Here is a 24,304-nt window from a genome sequence, read left to right as displayed (position 1 = left end):
GAGAGTAGAGGCTGGAAGATCTAAAAGACGGTTATTAGTCTAGGCAGGTGCTAAGTCTCTAACCTAGTGTGGTGGCAACACCGATAGAGCAAAGGGGACCAAATCAAGAAGGATTAGGGAGGGGGCAGGTAGGTGGCGCAGTGGATAGAGCACCAGCCCTGGATTCAAGAGGACCTGAGTTCAAATCCGACCTCAGACACTTGACACTTACTAACTGTGTGGCCCTGGGCAAGTCGCTTAATCCTCATTGCCCTGCAAGAGAGAGAGAGAGAGAGAGAGAGAGAGAGAGAGAGAGAGAGAGAGAGAGAGAGAGAGAGAGAGAGAGTATTAGGGAGATGTTTTAGTATGTCCTAATCATTGTTGGGATGAGAGTTCATAGAATTCTACCCCTCAAGCTTATGGCGACCACAATGGCCATTAAGGCTAACCCCTACTCTCTACTCCGCCATTTTATACAGGAGGAAACTGAGCCTCAGGCTAAGGGCTTTGCCTGTGGTGACACAGGTAGGAAGCAATAGAAAAGGTAGAATTTGAACTAATGTCTTCCTGGTTCTGAGTCCAGTATTCAAGATTGACACTGGCTTGTTAAGGGAGAAGGAGAGGTCAAAGATAACTCTATGGTTGTGAACATGAAAAGTATAGGGAGTTGTAATAGAACATGTGGAGATAATTAATTGAAAAGGAGGATTAGATTTATAAGGAAAGATAATAAGCTTAATTTGAATATGTTAACTATGAGGTACTCACAGTGGGATATTCAGTTAGAACCTATTGGCCATTAGAAGCATGAGTCTGGAGGTCAGAATAATATTGAAGACTAGACAGATGGTTTACTTGAAATGTTCCAGAAAAACAGCAAAGCCACTAATTGAGACAGTGAATAGCACAAGCAAAGTTACAGATGACAAAAAAAAAAAAATCCTCAAAAACCACAAGAAGCAACAATAGAAAGTGAAATCCCTTTCCAAATAGCTACAAAACACATGAAATATCTGGGGTTCGACCTACTGAAGTGCAAAAAAGACCTGTGTAGATTCAATTATAAAATGCTTCTAACAACTTAAGTAGCTGGAGGAATATTCAGTGCTCATAAGGGGGCTGTGCCAACATAATTTTAAAATGGCAGTACTATTCAAGTAGGGTCATTTTATGTTCTTATTGAATTTTTGTACACAGACTTATTGAAATAATTTTGAATCTAGTGTATCTATTGTATTAACTGTCTCTGTAAGCTCTGTGTTGTTTTTTAATTTAATAAGCATGTCCTCTAATTTCTTCATCCAAGATTGAGTATAATTGTGAATATGATTCTTCCAAGGACTGAGTGTTAATAGGAGCCATTAGAAAGCCTCTGTCTGGAGTGATAATTAGCTATCAGTGGGGCAGCTAGGTGATGCAGTGGATAAAGCACCTGCCCTGGATTCAGGAGGACCTGAGTTCAAATCCGGCCTCAGACACTTGACACTTACTAGCTGTGTGACCCTGGGCAAGTTACTTAACCCTCATTGCCCTACCAAAAAAAAAAAAGATAATTATCTATCATTCCATATTACTATAATAATATTCTGGCCATGAACATTTTTCCATCTTGTCCACAATGATTTTATGATTGTCAGATTTTATGGTAAAATCAATATACACTTTTATCAATGATATTTCCTTGAAGTACTAGTTTAGTAGTCCTATCAAAAAGAAAATGGATTTTCTTTGACATGCCATGTTTTTAGTGAATTCATGCTGGCTGCTATTGATACTTATTTTGACTTCCTTATTTTGATATTTTGTCATTTTATGCTTTGTTTGATATTAATAATCAAAATGCCATTGAACATAGCTATATCTGATATTAATGTCTTTCAAGAAATATCATGATTATGGTATATACATTAGGGACATGTTGTAGACAAGATCCTTTAAAGCAATAATTTGTTCTACCAAATCAAATACTTTCTTATTTTAAGTGAACAATAAACACAGTAAGATCTTATATTCTATATACTTTTCAGTCAATTGTATAACAATAAAGATGGGATCATCTATTAGAATATTGTTTTCAAAAACATGTTTCTTCCCTTCTCAAAATTACATCCAAGCTGCTCTCTAGATATGAGTAGCTTAGTTTGGTTAAGATTTTGTGGAGATAAGGAGACATAGGAATTGATGAGTCATTAATATTTTCTCGTTCACATCAGTATGCAGAGTCCTTTATAAGCTGGTTTTAGGTCATATTTATCTCCTTAACTCAAGTCATTCTTTACTCCACACCTTTGTTTATGTCATACCCAATACTTCACGTATACTTGAAATGTACTTACTCTCCATTTCACCTTTTAAAATCTTACTAAGGTCTAGATTCAGTTCCATTTCATTCACAAAACCTTTACATCACATATTAATTTCTATCTTTTAATACATTGTCTATATTAATCATTTAGACACTTATTACATTGTCATTTTACTATCTAATAAGTATGTGGTTAACATTAGATTATAAACTCTCTAAGGCCAGAGACAGTCTCTGAGATTATTTCTGTATTACTTTAATATATAGTTAATCCTCAAGGTACTCTGTGAGTTGAGGAAATTCACAGACTGCCTGTTAGAAAAATATTTGACTACTTTATATTCCCCCATCTCCAATTTTAAACCATTATGTTTATACTTGAACAGACATAGATGTTAACTACTCTTTAAAAAATTTGTTTTAATTAATTTCATAAAATATTTCCCAATTACATGTAAAATTTTTTAAAGCATTCATTTAAAAATTTTTTGAGTTTTAGGGTGATAATTAGCTATCATTCCACATTACTGCAATAATATTCTGGCCTCCCTCCCACCCCTTCCTCACTCCTTGAGAAGGCAAGCAGTATGATACTGATTTTAGATGTATGTGTGTGAAGTCATGCAAAACATTTCCTTATTAGCCATGTTGCAAAAGAAAACATACATACACAGAAAGAAAAAAAATAAAGTGAAAAAAATCTGCTTCAATTTGCATTCAGCGTTCTTCAGTTCTCTCTGGAGATGGAGAGCATTTTTTGTCCTTTGGAATCATCTTGGATAATTGTCTTGGTTAGAGTATTTAAATCTTTCACAGTTGATACTCTTTCAGTATTGCTGTTACTATTCATGATGTCCTATTTCTTCTCTCCCAGGTTTTTCTGAAAGCATCTTACTTATCAGTTCTTATAGCAAAATAGTATTCCATCACAATTATATACCACAACTTGTTCAGCCATTCCCCAATTGTTGGGCATCCCTAGAGGACTCTGTTTTTTTTATTTTTATTTTTATTTTTTTGGTGAGGCAATTGGGGTTAAGTGACTTGCCCAGGGTCACACAGCTAGTAAGTGTCTGAGGTTGGATTTGAACTCGGGTACTCCTGAATCCAAGGCCAGTGCTTATCCACTGCGCCATCTGGCTGCCCCAAGGACTCTGTTTTTAAAAACCATGAGCTAATAATAAATACTGAGGCTGAGACCTCAGGGAAGATGGTGGGAGGAAGCAAGTTACTTTCAGTTTGGGAAAATTATCATGGAAAGTCTCCGAGGTTAGTGTCTAACCCCACTGAAGAGAGGCTCTATCCACAATTTATGGTACTTGCTTTTGTCATTACATTTTCCTTAAATGTCAAACTTAGGAAAAAAATTTGAGAAGGCCACCAGAACTCAAGAGCCATCTTGGCCATCTTGGTTTGTGAGGAAAACTAGCTGTGCAGAGGTCCTTGCACTAAAGCTTTGAAACTTGGTGTCCGTGTTGCTTGTGCACAGCTCCACGTACCCCAGGACCACCTGGAAGACAGTGTAAAGTGCATGTGCAGCTGGTCATCTTGGTCTCTGTCTTCCTCAGGAGCCTGTGGTTCTGCTGCACCTTGATATAGTGGGTGATTTCAAAATTCTTGAAAATCTTGGAGAGTGCCACATCCACATACTTCTCAGTTTGCTCAAAGATGATCTGCAGCTTGGAGTCTAGCTCACTGATGCAGCTTTAGTATTGGACAGTGCTGGCTGGCTGTTAATACTCGAGGCCAAGCTGGTTAGCTACAGGATAATCTTCCTCCAGCATACATTCTTTGCAGCATTTTTATGTTCTGGAAGGATTTCAGCAGGCTCACCAGCAGCCGGTTCTTCTGGTTGGCAAAAAGTCCCAGAGTGGCCTGCGTAAAACCCTCCATGGTATTCAGGTGCCTTCTTCCCTTGGTACAAATGACAGTTGCCAATTGAAGGCCTCTTTGCAAGTGAGATCACTCTCTCAAGTTCCTTGACTGGACTGCTTTTCAAGGATCAAATCTTATGACTTTCTTAAAAACTACAGCTTGGTGCTATTTCAGCTTGTCTCTGTACACCTCTGGTTCTTGCAAAATGAGAATAGGAGGGAGCTTCTCAATCTCATACTTATCAATATCAAACAAGTCAGGTGAGAAGCACACATTCTCAATGCTATTGATGATTTCTTGTTTTGAAATTTCTTTTTTTTTTTCTTTTTTGGCTGGGCAATGAGGGTTAAGTGACTTGCCCAGGGTCACACAGCTAGTAAGTGTCAAGTGTCTGAGGCCGCATTTGAACTCAGGTACTCCTGAATCCAGGGTCAGTGCTCTATTCACTGTGCCACCTAGCTGCCCCTCGAAATTTCTTGTTGGGCTGTTCTGAAAGCTTCCACAGTTCCTCTGGAGTTTCTCAATGAGACTGAGGTCACTGAGGCAGTCCAGAGGGCTTTTAAGACATGGTGGGCCATGAGCAACTTAATCTTCTGGGGGGAGGCGGGGAGGAAGAGGAGGCTTCACACCCAAGGTAGGGTATAGGGGAAAACACTTCACTGATAATCAGATCTGCCCTGAGCCTTCCTTGGCCCCTGCCCCAGCATGTTAGCTTTTCAAATAATTAACTTGAGTATAGCTCTAGATTTCAATGAAGCACAATTGATTAATTGGCCACAGAACATTCAAACCAGGTTTTGAGGGATTCTTTGTTTAATAAGTCAAATGTAACAAACTTATTTCCTAAAAAGTAGAGAAAGTATAACTAAAAATAAGCTGTAAGATTATCTAAATTTGTGGTTCATGAAATGCATCCTCCACATTGACATTCAGTTCTCTTCATTTTTGAAACATACCCACTTCACACATACATATATGTGTGTGTGTGTGTGTGTGTGTGTGTGTGTGTGTGTGTGTGTGTGTGTGTGTGAATTAGGCGAGGCAAGAATAGAAAGTTCAGTTTTGTGATTGCTTCGTGTATCATTTTAAGCCTTCTACATTCTTTTTTAGTTTTGTATTTCTTTGGATCACTAAATATTATAACCTTTTTTTTTTCCCTCTTCTGCTAGGTTGGAAAATCTCCAAAGGATAGACTGTGCAGAAGGGTAGGTAAATCTTTTCCTCTATACTAAATACATTGAGGTGAAAGTAGTTTCTAAACCTTGCATTTTATATTGAAGCTACTTCATTGTGCTAGATGAACTAGACCTCTTTTAATTTTCATGGTAGATCATAAAGAGTTGGAAAATGAATAAGTATATTAAAGCTGGCAATGAATTTTCATCTTGTTAAATTTCTATTTCAAAATGGCCAGATAACATTATTTTGAATAAGTTTTCAAAAAGGCCTAATTTTAAAAAACAACAACAACAACAACTTTGGACTATGAAAATTACAAAATATCATTATAGTGTACATATTTTAATTCCTTTTAAGTGAAAAATTGTAAATGCTTTCTTGTGGGTACTTTATTGAGTTAAGCTAATAAGTGCATATATAGTTATAAAATATACACTCATTCCCCAGTCATTGCTATCACTCTTTAAATGATGTTCTGACTTGATAGTTCTGGCCCTGTGTTTAGGACCAATAGCTGATAGTTTTAAATTTTACTTTGAAGTTTTTGGATCTTCTGAATTACATTAGAATATGTAGGCTTCTTTTGGCATTCAATGTAGAAAAATCCCTAATTGATGTATATAGAATCATTCCTAATTTTGCTCATCAGAGCTATTTATGTAGGAATCTAATTACACAATCATAAAATTTTAGAGTTGGAAAGGACCTCGATGTCATTTATCTAATTGAAACTATACTCCAGAAAAGAATCTTGAATCCCCACTACAACAACTTAGTCATCCTTTCTTGGCTTGAAGGCAAAGGTGAACCCACTAGTGGATTCCTAAGGCAGCCAATTCAATGTTTTAATAGTTCTAATTGTTAGGAAATTTTATTCTTACATTCAACCAAAAGCTATTTTACTTCCTGTTAGTATCCATCATTATGTATAGCTCCTCCCTGGGAAATTGCTATCCTAATGAAATCAGAGTTCTAGTAACATAATCATTGTACAATACTTTATAAAACATGGACTATTAAAATTTATTCACATTTAATATATATGTTTAATAAACATGCATACATAACAATTTCTACATTTAGCATTTATATGCTTTTAATTATATATACACATAACTCACATGATATGTGCATATATATATATATAATAATGTGTTGTATGTATGTGATGGACTACAATTTATTAGTATATAGTGAACTTCTAGTGAAGCAACTTTATTTTCTTAGAAATAGTACTGGGCCACAGAGAATTTAAGTGACTTGCCCAGGATCACACAATTGGTACGTGTCAAAGGGCCTTTGTAAAATGTAGCACATACAAATACACATATATGTATGTGGATGTTTATATACGTAGATAATTTAGTATACAGATATGCCATTAGTACTACAAACTGAATATAAGTTTCTTAGCCCAACTCTAGAAGCATTTATATTTAATCCCAATAAGAAGGATTGAAATTTTTTAATTCCTTCTAACCTCGCAATTTCCACTTGTTAATTCAATGTAAAAAAATTAATTTAAGTATCTTTTAAAATGGTGATAAAAGTTTTATAGAATTTAATTTGTATGTTCTTTTAAAAATTAGGATGTAGGTATGAGTGACACAGCAATGACATCTTTTCTTGACTGTTGCTTGGATCTTCTTCAGACTTTAATGGAGGTAAAATATACATATTACTTAATATACAATAATTATGTTAAATATTGGAGAATCATAATAATCAGTTTTAAGGATGGGTGACTAAGAGAAAAATGTATTTTGTTTGGAAATTGATTATTACTATAATACTAGAAGTCTTATGTTTTTGTTTGATCTGGAAAAAACATTATCATAGCCTTTTCTCTTTTAAGGACAATGCTGTATGGAAATTTAAATTTGAGGAGTCTGTTTTTCAAGAAATTACTGACTTAGTCCTTTCCATTTTCAAATTCTTCCTAGGCTGATGTTAGCAGTGATGAAATGCAACTGCCTGTCTTAGATACTGAAGATGCATGGGTATCTGTTGAAGGACCAATATCAATAGTAGAACTGGCTCTTGAACAGAAACATATCCACTACCCACTTGTTGAACACCATTCTGTGCTGTGCTCCATCTTATATGGAATCATGAGGTTTTCACTGAAGTCTGTGAAACCTCTTTCCCTCTTTGACAGTAAGGTAAGTACTGTAATTTCAAAGGATTTCCTTTAAAACAGAAGTAGGAGGCAGCTAGATGGCACAGTGGATAGAGCACCGGCCCTGGCTTCAAGAGGATCTGAGTTCAAATGCGGCCTCAGACACTTAACACTTACTAGCTGTGTGACCCTGGGCAAGTCACTTAACCCCAATTGCCCCACACAAAAAAAAACCAACAACACACCAGAAGTCAATTGAAGGACACAGGGCACAAGTTAATGATGATGAAGCATTAGGAAATCATTCTTTGAGGATGAATGAGGATAAATCATTTCTTCTAAGGAGTCTGAACAATTCTTCATATTCAAATGAGTTCATCATTGCATTATCACTTTAATTTCTTCATTTTCAGAAAGTCATTTTTCTTTTCATAGATTGAAATTTCACCAATGTTGAAGATAAAAATAATAGGGAAAGGAAAATGTTTTAGGGAAAAGGAAACTACATCAAGTTAACAGAACTTATCTATTTATATTTTTGACTAAATCTGAAGACAAACTCACAATTTTATGTAATGTAAAAATGATTAGATTTTAAAAAACAATCCCGTTTAGTAAATAATTTGTTATAATTATTTGATTATATTCATGAAGGTTGACTTCATATTATATTGAGGTATCAGGTGTTGTAGTAAAAAGAGCACTGTGTCTGGAATCAGAAAGATTTTATTCCTGACTCATACATTTTCTAGCTTTGTGACCATGGGCATGTCACTTAATCTCTCTTAGCCTGAATTCCTTCCCTGCCCCCCCCTTTTTTCATTAAATATTTCATAATTGCATGTAAATATTTTTGACAGTCATTTTTTAAAAATTTGGGTTCAAAAAATCTCTCCCTCTTTTTCACCTCTTTTCCCCGCTCCTTGAGAAGGCAAGCACTTTGATTTCAGCTAAACATTTCCATATTAGCCATGTTTCCAAAGAAAAGACAAAATAAAACAATAGAAATAAAGAATTTAAAGTATGCTTCAGTCTATATTTGGAGTTCACAGTAAAGTTTGTTCTTTACAAGGACAGGTAAATGATTCTAAAAAATAAAAAGAAATAAATTTAAATAATAATAAATAAATAAAATAAAATAAAAATCTAAATAATTTTAAAATGTTTTGTTTCTGTCAGATAAAAAACAAATTCATGTTCTGAATTACATTATCTAGTAACATTCCTATGAAGGGCATTACATTTATTATTTTTATTAAATAAGATGCTTTTAAACTATCTGACTTAATCAGATCTTCAAATTGAGATTCATGCTTTCTGGTACCAGTCTTTACATTTTCTCACAGTTCTTTCTGTTTGCTAAATTTTTTCTTGCATTGTGAATGTTAGTTGATTATGACTGCAATGCTTTTGAAAATAATGAAAATTCTTTAAGAATACCAGTCACTAGGGCAGCTAGGTAGCGCAGTGGATAGAGCACTGGCCCTTGAGTCAGGAGGACCTGAATTCAAATCCGGCTTCACACACTTGACACTTACTAGCTGTGTGACCCTGGGCAAGTCACTTAACCCCAATTGCCTCACAAAAAAAAAAAAAAAATTTTTTTTTAAAGAATATCAATCACTAAAGTAAGGCCTTGAAAGAAATTAATGTTAATCTCTTTACCAAACCAGAATAAGAGCAAAATACAGGAAGAATGCATGTATAATATGTGCACCATACAGCCAGAGCACTTCACAAACCACTTCAATGCCACCCACTTCAATCCCAGTCCTAGCCCAGTTTTAATCATTTTTGTTTTCGAGTTCTTTAGTTACAGTTTCTAGCATGTTTTCATTATTATTAGATTGGTGATAAGTAGAATTAATTTATTTCTGAAAGGTTTTTAAATGGTTAACTGCTTTTATATCAGATTTTAAAATTATCAAGTGATAATTACAATCAATGATTTAAAGAGCAAAATGATGATTTCAGGAAATTTTTCTGTCATTTCCATAGCTACTTCAGATATTTCTCCCAGCATAATATTACCATCATTAGATCAAAATGCATTTAAGTTTATTTTCAAGTATTCAAGTATGTTAAAGATATAATCAGTTGAAGTTGATAAGTATTTGGCAGTAGTATAGAAAATAGTTTTTGCTGTAGTTGACACCAGTTCTTTTAAAACAAAAAAATGTTAACAATGCAAGAGCTCACTGAACTGTACACTGAACATAAATTACTGGACTGTTTTTCTTTGAAATTATAGTTGCCTCATTAATTGTGATATGAATATTGGTATTCTTTTCTATAATCTTCATCTTCATTTCCTTTGTGGTATATTCTATTCTCATTGCATTATTTCATGTATGTAGACAGTTGCCTATATCTATTCCATTTTCCTCTTGTAATTCTGCTGCCTCAATATCAGATAAAGGACTATTATGTCTTACTGCAAATAATATTGAAAAATCTTATATTAGCTTCACTTTTATTATTTATTTTATGCACTGAATTGGAAAATGATTCATTAATGAATTCTTGAATCCTGAATTTTTATATGGGCTTTAAAAACATCTTATTCCTTAATTTTTTTTTCACAGATAAGCTTGCCTCATAGTTTTTTGTTTTTTCTGCCATTTGGAGTTAGTCAATGTATACTTTGTTCCTTGAACACACAGACATGCTTTTTTGCTGTCACTCCTGAATACTAAGCTGTAGAATAATCCTTACATCTCTACTTTTCTTTTATTGTAAGCCATCTTGTACTATTGTGTATTGTTTTTCATTCCAACTAAATATTGAACCTGTTGAATGATCAGTTCTTGAAAAAAAATCATCATGTTTGTCAAAGGAAGAAATAATCTTGTATATGACCAATAGCAACAAAATCCATAAATACCTCCAAGTTAACTGGGAATTAGGAAAGCCTCTGGGAAAGAGTGCAATATGGGGTAGGGCTAGAAAAGTTCTAGAACAAAAGAGGAAATGAAATACTTTTTCATAACCAAAAATTTGCCATGTGTAATAAGCATTTTGATACATAATGGAAATATCACTATCATTAAAATTTCTTTATGTAATGCTATTCATATTATGTATGATATAAAGTATAACAGGTTACCATTTGGGAAATACTGCTATAAATTAACATTTTCTTCCACCAGTTCCATTTTCTGTGATTCAGTCTTCAACATCTTTCATATACCCTTTGGCAACCTCTTCTCCAGGTTACATAAAATCTATTCCTTCCTAATTTTTATTTTTCAATATTTTCTTGATATGGCTTTCCTATAAACCTTATATAAAAACTTTTTATAGCTAATGTCACTATCCAGGTATGTAAATACTCATAAGGTTAACTATTTGCCACATTCTTATGACATAAATTAAACAATCCTGAGATTAAGAGAAAATTAAATAAAAAATCTTTGAACTTTACAGAAATACGGAAAATTTCAATAACATCCCCAAAAAGTGATCACATAATTTTTTTCCAGGGCAAAAATGCATTTTTTAAAGACCTAACTTCAATTCAGCTACTACCCAGTGGTGAGATGGACCCAAATTTCATATCTCTTCGACAGCAGGTAAGTATTAGTTCTTTTTTCCTCTTTAATAATAAATATGAGCCCTGTAACACACTATTTTTGACCAAGAACCAGCTTACTTAGCAAGCATGTCACCATAAAATTGGCCCAAAGGTGAAAAACTCTCTATCCTTGGCAGAGCATATGCATCAAACAAAAACAAAAACAGTCATCCACAGTGTAACCCTTGTGTTTCTGCAGTGACAGACTAGTGATAGGGACATACAGGGTCAAGAAGTATATAGTTCTTTGATAATTTACAAATATTTAACTGTAATTATGTGTGCAGTCTTTCATGACCAGTGAGTTGAAGTAATCTTTCAGTTATCTCAATTCGGATGATTTCCACTTCTGTTCTATTTATCCAGTCGTAGCCTCTCCCCTGATCTCTAGTCTTGAATATCCCACTGCCTGTTGGGATATCACAAAGACTTCTTTTTTTTTTCTTTTTTTTTTTTTTTTTAGGCAATGGGGGTTAAGTGACTTGCCCACAGTCACACAGCTAGTAAGTGTCAAGTGTCTGAGGCCGGATTTGAACTCAGGTACTCCTGAATCCAGGGCCGGTGCTTTAACCACTGCGCCATCTAGCTGCCCCATCACAAAGACTTCTTAAACTCAGCATGTCCAAAACTGAATTTCTTTCTTTCCTCCAAGCCCTCCCCTCTTCCTAACTCTCCTATTACTGTTGAAGGTACCCACTATCCCATCAGGAATCAGATGAGGGCTGTTTAGATAGAGATCATAAATGAGTTGATAATGTTGATCGAGTCACCAAGAGAGTATAAAGAGACAAGATGAAAGGAGCCAAAAGAGAACCCTCTGGTATGCTCATGTATAGAGAGCAGGATGTGGATAATGATATTGGGAATTAGATTGGCAAAGATAAGCTATAATCCACCTGCAGAATCTTATGTATTTATTTTATAAATTTTTATGGTACTTTGAATAAAAGGTAACCTAAAGTTCATCCAAAGGGGCATAATAGCTACAAGTACTAAAAATAACTTTTAAGTAGTTATGGTGATATTAAATTCTAATGATATCATGATTAAAAAGAAAGCGTTCCTACTTAGAGGAATACATTCAAGGTGATCTGGTCACATCATATGCTGGGTTTTTGTTTTTTTTAAATAGTTAGCATAGAACCTACACTTAATAAATGTATGTTAAGTGCTAGCAATATAAAGAAAGGTAAAAGATTGTTCCTGCTCTCAAGGAGCTCACAGCCTAATAATGTCTTTTATAAACAAGGGCAGAACAGTATCACAAAACTCGGGGAGTAATATCTGGAAAAAGGCATGATCAGCAGCAAACTGTAAGGAGATCAAGAAAGATAAAGACAGAGAAGAGGATTTAGCGATAAAGATTTCATTGGCTGGGGCAGCTTGGTGGCGCAGTGGATAAAGCTCTGGCCCTGGATTCAGGAGGACCTGAGTTCAAATATGAACTCAGACACTTGACATTTACTAGCTGTGTGATCCTGGGCAAGTCACTTAACCCTCATTGCCCTGCAAAAACCAAAAACAAAGAAACCCTATAATACATATAACAGACATTCTAATTTCAACTACAAACTTTTTTTGTGCCAATCAAATTGCAAGAAAATAGCCAAGTAGAATTTATTCTTCCTTTTGAACATAATGCCACTGTAATGTGTTAGTGCTCCTCATTGCCCTGGCACTGCCACCTAGAATTGCATATAAGCTGTGTACCAAAGTTGTGTACCCATTGCCAGCAAAGTGGAATCTGTGCTGGAAATTTCCTTCTGATCAGTTACCCTACCCCCTTACAATCTGTGGGTGGAGAACTCAGGAAGCTGCTAGTTCACTTTCCCCTAAAGCCTGCTGCTGGCTTGCCAGGGTGCAGCCTATGCTGTAACACACTCCACTCTCACCCTAGTGAGCCAAACCTTTCAGGCTAGAAAATTGTTTCACCCCATTCTTTTGTGGGTTCTGCCACTTCAGAATTTGTTCTGAGGCTAATGTTTGGAGCAGAATTTGGGAGAGCTCAGACAAGGCCTTGCCTTTATACCACCGCTGCCAATTTTTTTTCCACTTTTTTCCTCTAGCTCTCTCATTTCATTGATAAACATTTTAAAACTCTTGCTTTATCTCTTCCATGAATTCTAGTTGAATTTGCCCAAGCTGTGTTTTTCTTGAGATTTTGCTTGTAGATACTTAGGAGTCATTCTCTTCTGGGATTGTATGTTGTGAATCTTTGTCACCATATGTTGTTGATACTGTGTACAATGTTCTCCTGGTTCTGCTCACTTCACTCAGCATCAGTCCACTTGTCTTTCCAGGTTTTTCTAAAATCTGTCTGCTTGTCATTTCTTATAGCACAATAGTATTCCAATACATTTCTATGCTGCAACTTGTTCAGCAATTCCCCAGTTGATGGGCATCCCATCAATTTCCAACTCTTTGTCACCACAAAGAGAGCTGCTATAAATATTTTTGTACATGTGGGTCCTTTTCCATTTTTTATGATCTCTTTGGGATATAGACCTAGTAGTAGTATTACTGGGTCAAAGGATATGTGCAGCCCTATAGCCCTTTGGGCATAGTTCCAACTTGCTCTCCAGAATGGTTGGATCAGTTCACAACTCCACCAACAATTGGTGTTGAAATTTTTCCACATCTTCTCCAACATTTATTATTTTCCTTTTTTGTAATATTAGCCAATCTGATAGCTCCCTCAGAGTTGTTTTAATTTGCATTTCTCCAATTAATACTGATTTACAACATTTTTTCATATGGCAACAAATTAGCTTTTTATGTTGGGAATTTTTTTTTGGTTTACTTATTTTCCCTGCCTACTTCCTGACTTTGGACTTGATGTTAAGACCAGGTTCTGTGCATGTCTGGAGAGGTCTGGTCTGTTCTTATTGCTTCTTCCTTGAGATATTGAGTGTAGTATCCCCTTCCACGCGATTTCTTTTTTCTCAAAACCCCCAGGATCTCAGGAACAGTTCAAGCTGGGGACCTATAAGCTTTCAGTGCTTCCAAAAGTTGACTGATCTAGAGCAGTCTGATTGTTGCCCCTTAAATCAACCTCTGCAATTTGCCATCCAGCAATAGATTATTGCCAAATTTAGCTCTGGAATGAGTCTGGGACTTCTCTCCCCGCCCTGGGGCACATGAGCACTCTGTGGTTTTCCTGGCCACACCCATCCCCACAATCCCAGTGTCTGTCTCTCTAAGCCATGCCAGTCAGCCTTTCTACTTTTTTTTTTGGGGGGGGGGGAGGCAATGGGGGTTAAGTGACTTGCCCAGGGTCACACAGCTAGTAAGTGTCAAGTGTCTGAGGTCGGATTTGAACTCAGGAACTCCTAAATCCAGGGCCCGTGCTTTAACCACTGAGCCACCTAGCTGCTCCCTAACCTTTCTACTTTTTAACCAGTACTAAATAATTTTGATGATTACTTATTTTTAGTATAGTTTGAGATCTGTTAGTCACCTACTTCCCATTTCTTTTCATTTCTCTTGAGATTCTTTACCTTTAATTTTTCCAGATGAATGTTCTCTTTCTAACCCTATGAAGTTTTCCTTCTGTAGCTTGGTATGACACTGAATATGCAAATTAATTTAGATAATTGATGGTACAATGGTTAGAATATTGAGCCTCTAAGGCCCAGGTCAGGAAGACTTGAGTTTAAATCTGGTCTCAGACACTGTGACCCTGGACAAGCCACTTAGCCTCAGTTTGCCTCAGTTTTCTCAACTATAAAATGGGGATAATAATAGTATCTACCTTTTATGGTTGTTATGAGGATCAAATACAGTATTTGTAAAAAGCACTTAGCACAATACCTAGCACCTACTAGGTGTTATATAAATGCTTATTCCTTTCCCCTTAGTACTATCCTTTTTACTATATTGGTTTGGTTCACCCATAAACAGTTAATATTTCTCCATTATTTAGGTCTGTCACGATTATCCTAAAGTGTTTTGTAGTTATGTTCATATAGTTGCTAGAAGAGTTCAAAGCACTTTACATTTCTGGTAGCTATTTTAAATAGAATTTCACAATCTCTTCCTTCTGGGTTTCTTGGTAATATACAGAAATGGTGAGGATTTATGTGGATTCATTTTTTCAGATTTACTTAAGTTATTGTTTAGTTAGTTTTGTTGACTTTTTGGGCTCTCTAAGTAAAACATCATATTAATTAAAAAGTGATCATTTTGTTTTTTCACCTATGCTTATTCCCTAGGTTTCTTTTTCGTATCTAATTGCTATAGCTGATATTTCTAGTGAGATGTAATTTTGCTAAAATCCATATTAATAAGATTTCTTTCTTTCCATTTTTCTCACTTTCATACTTTGTTTCCAAGTTTTTATTGAAAATCATCAGTGCAGCTGTTCAGCTACAACATTCTGTCCCTAAGGACAAAGAAACTTCTGATGAAGCACCAATTATTCCTCTTGGCAAGGACAGAGACTGGCCAGCTCTGGCTGTATATTTAGCCCAGCACCTTCAAGTTAATGAAGATGTGATTAGAAGACATTATGTATTGGAACTATATAATTATGGAGTTGATCATCTTGGAGAAGAGGTAACCCTTACTCTTTGGATATACAAAGAAAATAAAGAGTAAAATTGGTCTTTCTAAAGTGGTGAATAAATTTCATTAAAAATCTCGTTTGGGGGCAGCTAGATGGCGTAGTGGATAGAGCACTGGCCTTGGAGTCAGGAGTACCTGAGTTCAAATCCGGCCTCAGACACAACACTTACTAGTTGTGTGACCCTGGGCAAGTCACTTAACCCCAATTGCCTCACTTAAAAAAAAAAAATCTCGTTTGTATGGTAAAGAAATTATATTTGATTGGAAAAATAAAATTGAGTGCCTAGCTTCATTTCATTGCTCATTTTTCCTGTGTCAAAAGCTTAAGAGTGAGGCAGCTAGGTGACTCAATGGATAAAGCACCAGCCCTGGATTCAGAAAGACCTGAGTTCAAATGTGGCCTCAGACACTTGACACTTACTAGCTGTGTGACCCTGGGCAAGTCACTTAACCCTCATTGTCCCGCAAAAACAAGCAAACAAACAAACAAAACAGATATATTGTTTTAAAATTTTTTTAAAAAGCTTAAGAGCACAGCCTTACTATGCTGATACACAAAATGGGAAAAGTTTGGCTGGGCAGAGAGTCAAGTCTAAAGACTAAACTCTAAGTTGTTTGACTTATAATAACACATGGTCATAGTTCAGGGAGGTAACTGACATTTTCCTTAAGTGGCCTGGAAAATATTTAGTGTTTTCTCTCCCTCTTCACTCTGCTCAGATGGAAGACCTCAAGGTCCCTTACTGCATCTTTCTTGTTGTCTTTACCTTTAGGCCATTCTGCAGGTGCAAGACCAAGAAGTGCTGGCATCTCAGCTCCTTGTGCTGACTGGGCAGAGGCTAGCCTATGCTTTACTCCACACTCAGACCAAAGAGGGCATGGAGCTGCTGGCTAGACTACCACCAACACTCTGTACCTGGCTCAAAGCTATGGTAAGTCTAAAGAAGAGCAGATGAAAAGCAAGATTTTAGGAGCCAAAAATCTAACAAGTATTTTAATTTGAAGCAGAAGGTTGTCTGTACTGTGTCAGCTATTCTTTACATGTTAATAACATGTTGTTTTGATATTAAGGATAGTAGGTTTTGGAATTATTCTCTGAAGTGTCCAAAGAAATTATTCGGGGTTGAGATGCCTAGTTTTTATCAAATAAATGTGGTTAGGTGTTGGCTTTTTTTTCCCCCACCACATTTTGAGACACTATAATTTAGTGGAAAGAGGCCTTTCCTTGAAGGCAACAGAAATTAATTATGATGTGACCACTGGCACTTAATTCCCATAATGTACATGCATATTATAAACTTGAAAATTCTGTATAAATTCCATCAGTTATTATTTTATTCTATCATATTAGTAGAATTGGTGAATTTTTCAGATGTATCCATCATTTAAAAATGCCTAAAATCAATCTAATACTTCTAATTTTATTTTGGAAGGAAAGAGAAAAAAGACTTCTTAAAGTACTATCTTTCCATTTTATTATAAAAATAGTAACAAATATTACTAATTTTAAAATGCCTGACGGAGTATTCTTCATGTCAAATTTGTAGGACCCCCAGGATCTTCATAACACTGAAGTGCCAATTGCAACAACAACTAAACTAGTAAATAAAGTCATAGAGCTATTACCAGAAAACCATGGGCAATATAGTCTGGCCTTACACCTCATTGAAGCTGTGGATGCCATCTCTGTTCCATCTTCGTGACATATCAGCTGGATTAACGAATACTTTAAACTGTCTTCAACGTGAATTAGTGCATGGTTATTTTACTAACAAAAAACATCAGAATTTATGGTGGGAATACTTCTGTATGGATTTTGTAAAATATGAGAAATAAACTTGAACATTTTAAAACATGGAGTCCTGGCTAAGTTCCACCTCTGTGGACAACAGGTTAAAATGTAGCCAGACATTAATCACATTAGTTTCATAGTTTATTTTCAACTCCAGCACTTGTGATGTAACTTTATTGTTAAAATTAACTGTTTTAAATCAATTATAATTTACAGACTATGTTCTTACCCTTTAGAGTCTATATTTCATATTCTGAAATGTTAACTGTTGTAATTGAAATGTGTTATTGAACAGTCATCAGGAAAGTTTGGCGGGGGGTGGGGAATCTCAAATTCCTTAAATAAATGTCAGGAAAATGCTTTTTGCTATCATGCTTTATCCCACATGGGACATTATAAAGAGGATCTTTAGATATGAGAAGGTTCCCTTCTAAGAGGAAATATACACACGGTTTTCATAAAAGGACAATGACCTTCCTTATGGAATAAGATAGTTCAGGGAAAGGACCTGTATACTAAAAATGCCAAAGAAATGGAGTATGAGGTTCATGACCAACACTGTAAAATTAAAATGAATGCCAATGACAAATTTTTAAATGTGCTTTTTTTTTAACGGTATTGTTTTGTCCATATCAGATAAATGTAAAAAAAAATGTATTATTTTGTAAATCTTGTATTTAAAAAAGGATGGGTGGTAGAACTCTGAGGGAAAATAATGTTAAATTTAAAATTTCTTAGCACTTGAGAACTATCTGGTTTCAGGATTTGGGTAATATATCTGTGCTCAGGAATAAGAAAATACATGTTGATGCTAGAACTTAGAATACCTACCTGCCTACCTCACAGTGGGGTGGAGAAGGCTTCAGTAGTTTTAAAACATCTTTTGTACCTACCCCATAGTACCTAGCAGCTAGCTAGGTTTGTAGTAAGTGCTCAATAAATTCCAGGTATTTATCCCAGTAAACTGCTGGAGGATAGCCATATACTGTAATTAATGTATTTGTCATCAATCGCAATTGTTTTTAGTAACTCATGGTTTTTTTCCCCCTAATGTTAGAAGCCAACCTTGATATCTGTAAAGGTAATAATAATAAACTGATAAATATTCCTTTCAGGAGAAAAATGCAGTTTCTCTGATAAAAGTTGGGTGAACAAATAAATAGTAAAAATATTTTTATTCAATACATATGAGCGTGTTCTACTCCTAACTGAAACCTCATAATTAAAGTTTAGTAAACATTTAGGATTTCCCCTTCCTAGGAATGGTAATCAGTGTTTTCAATCTTGAAATTATGTAATTATCAATCACTTGAATTTTCCAGAATGCTTTATATATTTAGTCACTTTGCTTGGGCCTATACAACTGAATGAAACTTAAGTTTTTTGTGGACGTTCAGTTGTTTTTCAGTTTTGTCTGACTCTTCATGACCTTAATTGGCATTTTCTTACGAGTGGTTTGCCATTTCCTTCTCTAGCTCAATTTACAGATTGAGGAAACTGAGGCAAACAGAGCTAAGTTACTTGCTCAGAGTCACACAGCTAGTTAGTGTCTGAGGCTGAGTTTGAATTCAGGAAGATGAATCTTCCAGATGGCAGGCCCAGCACACTATCCATTGTGCCTCCCAGCTAGCCTGAGTTTAACTAATATGCTTTTTTTTTTTTTTGGCAGGGCAATGAGGGTTAAGTGACTTGCCCAAGGTCACACAGCTAGTAAGTGTCAAGTGTCTGAGGCCAGATTTGAACTCAGGTACTCCTGAATCCAGGGCCAGTGCTCTATTCACTGCACCATCTAGCTGCCCCTCTAACTAATATACTTTTAAGTGATACACTCAATATTCAGTGAGCCTGCGGTATAAAATAGTATGGGTTGACTTATTTTATAAGCTTCTGCTTGCCCAGGCAAGTATAGGTCTCTGAGTATATGAGTTTTTTGTATTGTTTTGGTTTTGAGGCAATCAGGGTTAAGTGATTTGCCCTGGATCACACAGTTACTAACTGTCTGAGGCTGGATTTGAAATCAGGTCTTCCTGACTCCCGGACAGGTTCTCTATTCACTGGGCCACCTAGGTGTCCCTAGGCATATGTTATTTAACAGACAAAACCATTTTAATAAACAGTAAGATTCTCTAAATTACCATCTATTGCACTCTAGGAAAATTAGCTTAGTCATTTGAAAATTAAAGCTGCATTTTGCAATGATTTAATAATCTATCAAAAAAAGTTTTGGGGGGCAGCTAGGTGGCGCAGTGGATAGAGCACCTGCCCTGGAGTCAGGAGTACCTGAGTTCAGGTCTGGCCTCAGACACTTAACACTTACTGGCTGTGTGACCCTGGGCAAGTCACTTGACCCCAATTGCCTCACTAAAAAACAAAACAAAACAAAACCAAAAAAAAAAAAAAAAGCTTTGGAAACATAAAACTATCCACTGAAGCCTGGCATACAAGATTTTTTGCAGATTCTTCATATAGTTTTCAAAATAACTACAATGTGATTTTCTGTTCTTTTTAACATTTTATATTGTCTGCTGTTTAAAGCAATTAATTTAGAATAAGAGTTAAAGTATGTTAGTCTATTGATTGTCCAGATCCTAGATTCCTCATCCATAAAAACAGGGCTACTCTAAATCTATAAAACTAAATGTATAATTTAAGAAAAAACTATACATTTATAGTTTTTATTCACATCCACAGGCCTATCCATCTGAAATACATTTCATTCCAGATGCCATTAGGTCACCGTTTAATGCTGAAAAGGCATACGTTTATTGAATGTGGACTTATTTTCAATAGTCTCCTGTTTAAGAGTAGGGGCAGCTAGTAGGCACAGTGGATAGAGCACTGGGTATGGAGTGAGGAAGACTAAGGTTCAAATCTATCCTCAGAAACTTACTCTATGACCTATCACTAAGCACAGTGCCTAGCACATGGTAGGCACTTAATACATACTTATTGATTGGCTCTAGGCAAGTCACTTAACCTCTGCTTACCTGAGTGTCTTTATTTATAAAATGGGGATAATAATACCATCTACTCCCAGCGTGGTTATGAACATAAAACAAGGTGATAAAGCACTTAGCACAATACCTGACATACTAAGCACTATATATAAATATTAACTATCAGCAGAAGCAGCATCATCATTATTATTATTAAAAGTACAAGCCTATTGATAAATCATATTAGAGAAACAATCTAGCTAAAAGTTCAGAGAGGGGCGGCTAGGTGGCGCAGTAGATAAAGCACCGGCCCTGGATTCAGGAGTACCTGAGTTCAAATCTGGCCTCAGACACTTACTAGCTGTGTGACCCTGGGCAAGTCACTTAACCCCCATTGCCCCGCAAATAAATCAATAAATAAATCAATAAATAAATAAATAAAAGTTCAGAGAGATATCACCAGTTCTTTTTAAAATGTATTTAATATCCCCCCCATTACATGTAAAAACAATTTTTAACATTTAGGTTTTTTAAATTTTGAGTTCCAAATTCTCTCCCTCCCTTCTCTCCCCCTTATTGAGAAGAAATTTGATATCAGTTTTACATGTGTAGTCATACAAAATATTTCCATATTAGTCATGTTGTGAAAGAACACAGACCAAAAAAATTAAAGTAAGTTGGTCTTTTTCTAAAAGTATGCTTCAATCTGTATTCAGACTCCATGATCAATTCTTTCTCTGGAGATGGATAGCATCTTTCATTGTAAATCCTTCAGAATTGTCTTAGATTACTATATTGCTGAGAATAGCTGTCTTTCACAATTGATCATTTTTTTAAATTTTCTTTTCACAGTTGACCATTGTACAATATTGTCGTTATTATGTACAATTTCCCTCCTGTTTCTGCTCATTTCACTTTGTATCTGTTTGCGTCTTTCCAGGTTTTTTTCTGAGAGCATCCTGCTTGTCATTTCTAAAGTACAATAATATTCCCACCACAATCATATACCACGACTTATTCAGCCATTCCTCAATTGATGGACATCCCCTCAATTTCCAATTCTTTTGCCACTGCAAAAAGAGCTGCTAAAAATATTTGTGTATATATAATATATATATATATATATATATATATATGCCCTTTTCCTTTTTTTTTTTTCTTTTTTTTATCTCTTTGGGACACAGATATGGTAATGGTATTGCTAGGTCACAGGGTATGCACAATTTGCTCCTTGTGCATACTCCAGAATGGTTGGATTAGTTCACAACTCCATCAACAATGTTTTAGTGTCTCAATTTTCCCCATTCCTTCCAGTGTTTGTCATTTTCCTTTTCTTTCTTATTAGCCAATCCTGATAGGTGTGGGGTGGTAGTTAAGTTGTTTAAATTTGCATTGCTTTAATCAATAGTGATTTAGAGCATTTTTTTCCATGTAATTATAGGTAACTTTGATTACTTTGAAAAGTGCCTGTCCATATACTTTGATCACTTATCAATTGGGGAATAGTGCTTATTTTTATAAATTTGACTCAATTCTCTCTATATCATTTGAGAAATGAGGCCATTAGCTGAGATTACTATTTCCCTCCATCTTATTTTTCCATTTATTCTATTTTATCTTTTCTTTCATCCTGTCCATCTTCGTTTTGCTTTTGACTACTGCCTCCCCTAATTTGCCCTTCCTTCTATTACACCCTCCCCCTTCTCTTCCCTTCCTTTCCTACTTTCCCATAGGGTAATATCTATCCCTAACTGCATGAAATTCCCTCTTTGAGCTAGTACTGATGAGAGTAAGATTCAAGCACTCCCCTCTACTTCCCCCATCTTCCCTGCCATTGTAAAAGCTTTCACACCTTTTATGTGATAATTTGCCCCAATTTACTTGTTTGTTTCCCCTTCTTCTAGAGCACTCCTTTCTCACCCTTAATTTAATTTAATTTAATTTAATTTTTTGGATATCATCTCAACATATTCAACTTATGTGTCCTTTTTTTGTGTATATTCCTGACTGCCCTAATGACGAGAAAGTTCTTAGGTATATAGGTATCATCTTGGCATGTAAGAAAGAAAACAGTTTAATCTTACTGAATCCCTTATGACTCTTCTTCACCTTTTTATGCTTCTCTTGATTCTTGTATTTGAAAGTCAGATTTTGTGTTCAGCTATGGTTTTTTCATCAGGAATATTTTTAAGTCCTCTATTTCACTGAATATTATTTCCCCCAAAGTTTTTCTAGGTAGGTGATTTTTGGTTGTAGTTCTAGCTCCTTTACCCTATCATGTTCCAAGCCCCTCTGATCCTTTAACATAGAAGCTGCTAAATCTTGTGTTATCCTGACTGTAGCACCATAATATTTGAATTATTTCTTTCTGGCTGCTTGCAATATTTTCTTCTTGGCCTGGGAGCTCTGGAATTTAGCTATAATATTCCTGGGAATTTTCATTTTGGGTTCTCTTTCAGGAGGTAATAGTGGATTTCTTTATTTTAGATCCTCTGATTCTAGAATATCAAGGAAGTTTTCCTTGGTAATTTTTTTATTTAATCTTTTCCCCCAATTACATGTAAAAATTTTTAACATTAGCTTTTGCGGGGTGGGGTGGGGCAATGAGGGTGAAGTGACTTGCCCAGGGTCACACAGCTAGTGTCTGAAGCCAGATTTGAACTCAGGTTCTCCTGAATTCAGGGCTGGTGCTTTATCCACTGTGCCACCTAGCTGCCCCCTAAAATTAGCTTTAAAAAAAAAATTTGAGTTTCAAATTCCCACCCTCCTTTTCCCTCCCCATCACTGACAAGGCAAGCAATTTGATATACATGTGCAATCATGCAAAACATTTCCATATTAGTCATGTTGTGAAAGAAAACACTTCCAAAAACAAAAGTAAAGAAAAAGTATGCTTCAATCTGCATTCAGATTCCATCACTTCTTTCTCTGGAGATGAATAGCATTTTTAATTATAAGTCCTTCAGAACTGTCCTGAATCATTGTATTGCTGAAAATAGCTAAGTCATTCACAGTTGATTATCATACAATATTGGTGTTACTATATTTGATGCTCTTCTGGTGTACTCATTTCACTTTGCATCAGGTCATGTAAGACTTTTCAGGTTTTTCTGATGCTATCTTGTTTGCCATTTCTTATAGCACAATAGTGCTCCATCACAATGAAATACCTTTTGCAGCCATTCCTCAATTGATGAACGTCCCTCAATTTCTAATTCTTTGCCCAAAACAAAAGGCTGCTATAAATATTTTTGTACATATAGGTCCTTTTCTTTTTAAAAATCTCTTTAGGATACAGATCTGGTAGTGTTATTTCTGGGTGAAAGGGTTTTATATCCCTTTGTCCATAGTTTCAAATTGCTCTACAGAATGGTTGAATCAGTATACAACTTCAACAGTGCATTAGTGTCTCAATTTTCCCACATCCCCTGCAATATTTTTCATTTTCCTTTTCTGTCATATTAGCCAATTTGATAGGTATGGGGTAGTAGCTCAAAGGTGTTTTAATTTGCATTTCTCTAATCAATAGTGATTTAGAACATTTTTTCAAGATTATAGATAGCTTTAATTACTGTTTTAAAACTGCCTGTTCATATCCTTTGACCATTTCTGAATTGAGGAATAGCTCTTATTTCTATAAATTTGACTCAATTCTCTATATGTTTGAAAAATGAAGTCTTTATCATAGAAACTTGCTGAATTTTTTTCATATTTTTTATACATTTCTCTCCTATTTCCCATTTATCCTATTCTCTTTTCACCCTGTCAGTTCTCAAGTGTTTTCCTTCTTTTACCTCCCCTGATCTGTCTTCCCTTCTACCAGCCCCACCTCCCCTTGCCCTTCTGTTTTCTGATAGGGTAAGGTAGATTTCTGTACCCAAATTAATGTTTATTTTTTCCCCTTTTTGAGCCAATTCTTTTGAGACTAAGGTTCACAAGCTTCTTCCCCTTGCACCCTACCCTCCATCTTTCCCTCCATTGT

General features: G+C 35.5%; 1 protein-coding gene and 1 pseudogene across 1 annotated transcript in view; one reads left to right on the top strand and one right to left on the bottom strand.

Moving 5' to 3' along the window:
• The window catches only part of RAB3GAP2 (RAB3 GTPase activating non-catalytic protein subunit 2), a 110,884-nt gene extending 92,909 nt beyond the window's left edge, over positions 1–17,975 (top strand). Inside the window, 7 exon segments of the mRNA XM_044004566.1 lie at positions 5,329–5,364; positions 6,928–7,002; positions 7,282–7,500; positions 10,940–11,029; positions 15,364–15,585; positions 16,368–16,526; positions 17,142–17,975. Of these exon segments, the coding sequence (XP_043860501.1) occupies positions 5,329–5,364; positions 6,928–7,002; positions 7,282–7,500; positions 10,940–11,029; positions 15,364–15,585; positions 16,368–16,526; positions 17,142–17,297 (957 nt within the window). The 3' untranslated portion in view covers positions 17,298–17,975.
• LOC122753401 lies at positions 3,672–5,128 on the bottom strand (annotated as a pseudogene).
• Positions 17,976–24,304: the final 6,329 nt, after the last annotated feature.

Source organism: Dromiciops gliroides, chromosome 4, assembly GCF_019393635.1.
Source record: "Dromiciops gliroides isolate mDroGli1 chromosome 4, mDroGli1.pri, whole genome shotgun sequence".
In the NCBI taxonomy this organism is placed as follows: Eukaryota; Metazoa; Chordata; class Mammalia; order Microbiotheria; family Microbiotheriidae; genus Dromiciops; species Dromiciops gliroides.
This window is presented reverse-complemented; position numbering and strand designations above follow the sequence as displayed.